This window comes from Capsicum annuum, chromosome 8, assembly GCF_002878395.1.
Source record: "Capsicum annuum cultivar UCD-10X-F1 chromosome 8, UCD10Xv1.1, whole genome shotgun sequence".
Classification (NCBI taxonomy): Eukaryota; Viridiplantae; Streptophyta; class Magnoliopsida; order Solanales; family Solanaceae; genus Capsicum; species Capsicum annuum.
In genome coordinates this window covers 33292809-33297823 of record NC_061118.1, presented here as the reverse complement: position 1 = coordinate 33297823, position 5015 = coordinate 33292809, and the positions used below count along the sequence as shown (strand labels likewise).

General features: G+C 31.4%; 1 protein-coding gene across 1 annotated transcript; it reads left to right on the top strand.

The window, feature by feature from the left end:
- Positions 1 to 2255: 2255 nt before the first annotated feature.
- On the top strand, positions 2256 to 4176 carry LOC107852370 (cyclin-U4-1). Its single transcript, XM_016697427.2, has 2 exons — positions 2256 to 2694; positions 3695 to 4176. Exons 1-2 carry the CDS (start codon positions 2354 to 2356, stop codon positions 3993 to 3995), a joined length of 642 nt encoding a protein of 213 aa, XP_016552913.1. The 5' UTR covers positions 2256 to 2353; the 3' UTR covers positions 3996 to 4176.
- The last annotated feature ends 839 nt before the right edge of the window (positions 4177 to 5015 follow it).

Sequence of the window (5015 nt, the reverse complement as noted above, 5' to 3'; positions counted from 1 at the left end):
AACATGAATTGATTCATATGTGGTTGGGAACCAATTTGTCATTCACCAAATTTCTGAAGTTACATATCACTACTGGGTAATTTAGAGTTACAAGCTTCCTCTTGGTAACAAAAGTTTTACCTTGTCATGAAAATTATTCCATTGAATTATTCGAAATTATTTTATTAATCCCTTGAACAAGAAACAAAATATCGACAACAATCTCAATAGCTTAGTTGATTGATTATCTGAACTCACCTTAATGTCGATTCTCCACCCTGGTATCCCTTCTCCTATCCCTATGATAGGAAATGCCGCGTAACTCTAATTCTCCGGTAATAGAATTATGATAATATAAATTTATTTTACACTATCAATAAATGTATACAAGTTAAAACGATTCAATATTTTTTTTACCATTAATGCCCCAACAATGATGGAAATATGTCATTTTTTTGAGATTTCTAATAGTAGCCTAGACATGGTGCCAGTAGACAAAATGAGCAGAAACCTGCACCTTAGCTTTTTTTGTGATGAGCAAGAAAATGTACCTTTGCCAACTATGACTTATTATAGGGACAAAAGCACATTGGCATGAACCTTGCTGTATATTCTATGCTTTCTTCTCTTTTTATTCTTCTATTACTTTCTCTCTTTTGCCCTCAAGATCTAAACATTTACCCATCAAAGCTTTTTCTAATTTCATGATAATACTTTTTATGATCAAGATTTATGTTTAAGATTTTCTAATAAGCAAGTCCAGTTTAAAAGGCAGTCTGGTGCACAAAGCATCCCTCGTTAACGATATTCGGGGAAGGATCACAAATCAAGGAATGTGATGTAGTCAGTCTAACATGATGCAAATATTAGTGGCGACTTCCATGCATGGTTCAAACCCGTGACCTATAGATTAGAAGAATATAACTTTATCATTTGGTCAAAAGTTCTCAGTAATAAGCGAAACCAGTTTATTATTTTAAAAACTCATTAAATATAATTTGAATTTTGGAGGTGAGAGATCTAATTGTGCCGATCTTAACATGATCTGTTGGACATATTATCTGTTTAAGTGATCTTTTTGGGATCTTTTTTGCTAACAATTTTATAATTATGGCTGGAAAAGCAAGAACATTGATGTACCAAAGTGCTATTAAGATGCAAAACAAAATCCTAATTATGTAACCTAATTGCTCATAGAATCAAAACACATGAAAGATCATTCCAATTTGAAAAAATGGGACCTACAACCAACATGTAAGGAACACTAATCCACATGTAATCACATGATAATTAATCTAAAAGGCATGTCCATCACTCTTTCCCCATTATCATTTTTCTAACACTTTTTCCCACAAGAAAGGGGGGAAAGGGCTAATTAATAACTTTAATAAGTCTTAGGAGAAAAGGTAAGTACTCAAACCAACCAATCTTTCCCACTCTCACAAACTTGAGTTCAAATTAAAGAATCAAAATCCAACTCAATACCATATAAGCCGTCAAGCTCAAAAGACACCCCAAATATAAAACACAAGGATAAAAAATAACAATTCTTTAAAAAACAAAATTACCATTTATAATAACTCAATTTGTAATCTAGATATCAATATAGTCGAATGAAAACATAAGAGATCAGGTTTTCAAATTCAAGTAGAAGGAAGAAATGCAAAGCGATATTTGTTCACATTGGTCTAAGCACATAATTACTCTGTACTTGTGCTGGTAGAAAGTAACAAACATCAATCGAATCATCAAAGAATATAGTACCATTTAACTGGATAACCACATTAAATTTTCAATGTGTACAACGCGTGTAAGCACCCAACTAAGGTCCAATATCAAAACGTCATATTCAGTGCCGTATTTAGAACTAACACGACTTCAAGCATGGATTAAATAAAACACGTCAAGTTCAAAGCAATCCCTTTATGTTTTGCCCCAAAAAAATAAAAAAATCCAGCAGGGACTCAAATGACATATTTCAAATTCACAAGGCTATATTTGTCAAACTAAAATTACCCACCAAAAATAACCACCAACAGTAGTACAGGTTGTTACAACATAGTAAAGTAAAATAAACTTAAATACAACCCAAAAAAAAAAACCCTAAATACAACAATTCTTTTAAACCAAAAAAAAAAATAAAAAAAAGTTCTTTTTAATAAATAAAAAACAAAACAATCAAGAAAAAAAGAAAAAAACATCCCTTATATATTACAACATCCAAAACAATCAAGAAAAATAAAAGAAAAATATCCCTTATATATTACAACATCTAAACCAACACATTACACATCCAACACAACACACAAATCCCCTTTCTCCCTTTTTTTCTTTCTTTCTTTCTCCACACCAAACCAAAACAACAACAACAACAATGGCAGAACTCGAACTTCATAACCAAAACCTAATGCCAAAACTCATTGATTACTTATCTTCTCTCCTCCAACGTGTCGCGGAAGCTAACGATATTAATGTCAGATTTCAACCTCAAAAGATTTCAGTTTTCCATGGACTTACTAGGCCAAATATCTCAATTCAAAGCTATTTAGAGAGAATATTCAAATACGCCAATTGTAGCCCCTGTTGTTTCGTTGTTGCTTATGTTTATCTTGATCGATTTACTCAGTGCCAGCCTTCTTTGCCGATCAACTCCTTCAATATTCATCGTCTGCTTATCACTAGTGTTATGATTGCTGCCAAATTCATGGATGATATGTAAGTGAATTTCAATATATCTTTTAAACAGAGTTCGGTGTTAGAGTTTATTATTTCTGAATTTTGGAAGGTAAAAAATACTAGTAGGTTTTTGATGGGTTATTTATAAGTGACTTTTTAAAAATAAATATTTATATTTACTCTTAATCAGCTATGTTCCTTCTAAAAATAGAAAATCATCAACATTGATAGGGTGGATTCGTATATATAGGCTATAGCCGATCTCAATTTGTTTGAAATTGAGTAAAAAATCAAAAGAACAAGGAAATTTTGTATTGAATCATGAATTTTCCTTGGTTTTGATTTTGAATTACTCCTTTGATTTAATTTATCTATCTTACTTCTTTTTTAGCAAAGAGTGTTTCTTTTGTGTTTTGGTAACTTTTTAATTCTAACTTTTCTGCATGACCCATTCTATAACTCAAAATTAAAAGTTTATATGGTATATTCTATATGTTTTTAGTTTAAAACCTCATGATTCAAAATTATTCCTTTTTTTTTTTAACTCCGTATCAAGTAAAATCAGGCAAACACATTGAAACACAGGAGTAGGAATTTTCATAATTCCGGGAAAATTGAGCATAAACAGAGTATGTCCATAGTTTTGTATGGATTTAGTTTAACTTGGTGATTGATATTTTGAATTGGTGAAAAAGAAACAAAGAGCACAAAAAGAAAAAAGAAGAAGAAAAAAGGCAATGTATTTGGATAGTTTTTTCTTATTAACACTTACCAAATGCTTAATGATTAGTTAAGAAATCAATTAATGACAACACAATGACAACTTGCTTGTTCCTTTAATTTTGAATTTTAAAAATTAAGCCCACTTTCAAATACAGCCACCCAATTCTTTTAAGTTGGCATGGTCAAGATTACACGTTCTCATTTGATTTGAAAGCTACATTCCCATTAATCTCAATTGATTAGCACACTTAAATTTTATAATTTTAATAAGTGTAAAGTGTAAGCTAATTTTGTTATCAAATTGTTTTTTTTTTAGGTACTACAATAATGCATACTATGCAAAAGTTGGAGGAATCAGTACCACAGAGATGAACTTTCTTGAAGTGGATTTCCTATTTGGATTGGGTTTTCACTTAAATGTGACTCCCACTACTTTCCAGACTTATTGTGCCTATCTACAAAAAGAGATGCTGTTGCTTCAGCCAGTAGTAGTACCACCCATTAATTTTGAAGATTCTTCCTTATTAATAGGATCAAGATCACCAAAGCTTCAATATATTTGTTACAATGAAGACGAATCGTCTTCGCAGCAGCAACAGCAACAATTAGTCGTTTAAGATCGATGAATTAATCCTGTTAATGTAGTTATCAGGTTAGGATTAGATGTGTGGTTCTTGCATTTGGGGTCTTCTGTTTTTCGATTTTCTCATGTTTGGCAACATTTTAGGGGTGCTTTTAGATGAACTCATGAAATGAAATGGTATGTACAGATGGGTGCTGCTTTTTTGCTTTGCTTTACAGTCTGGCCAAAAAAAGTTTACTTCTTTAATGTTTTCTGTTGTATTAGATACTTCTTCTTGTTATCCAAGTCAAGATTCCAATGATCTGTATGATAAGGACACTGTCAATAACACAGGTTGGCATGTTCATATAGTTTTATACACTGAGTTGCACCAATTTTTAAATATGTAGTGCTCATGACATAGGTTTCTCCCTTTCTTTTTCTTTCTCACTTTAAGAAATGCCTGTTATTGTCATATGAGAGTTGGTTGATTTATCAGATAATGGTAACTTAACTAATAATTATTATCATAGAAAGTCACATGACAAAGAAAGTGTCTTTTTCTGAATAATAACTATTAGTTAAGTATCAACCATATGAGGAATCAACTCCGTGAGAGTCGCCATAGGATAAGTTTGGTGGTCACGAGAGCACGTAGAAATAGATGTATCACTTGTAATAGGCCAGCGGACAACTAATTGAGGTTAATTGATGTATATAATTAAATGAGATGATATATTTTAATTGATTAATTTATCTAGGTAATTGTTGAGAACACACTCAAAAGCTTTTCTAAAACTTGAGCGAGAATTCTCTTATGAGATCACTTTATCATGTGTCGAGATGTTTAACTAAAGCAAATATACTAGCAAGCGTTTAAGAGGTTGTCAATATATTTGGCCCAAAATATTATTTCATTGAATTTGACCAACAATATAACAATATTTAAGGCTAATATAGAAATAGCAATTACTAGCCACTTTTCAACTGTCTTTGTAAAATAGCCACTATCTTGAAGACTGAAGTTTCAAATTGTGTCGAGCTGAATGAGTCCAATGCTTACACAAATAGATGA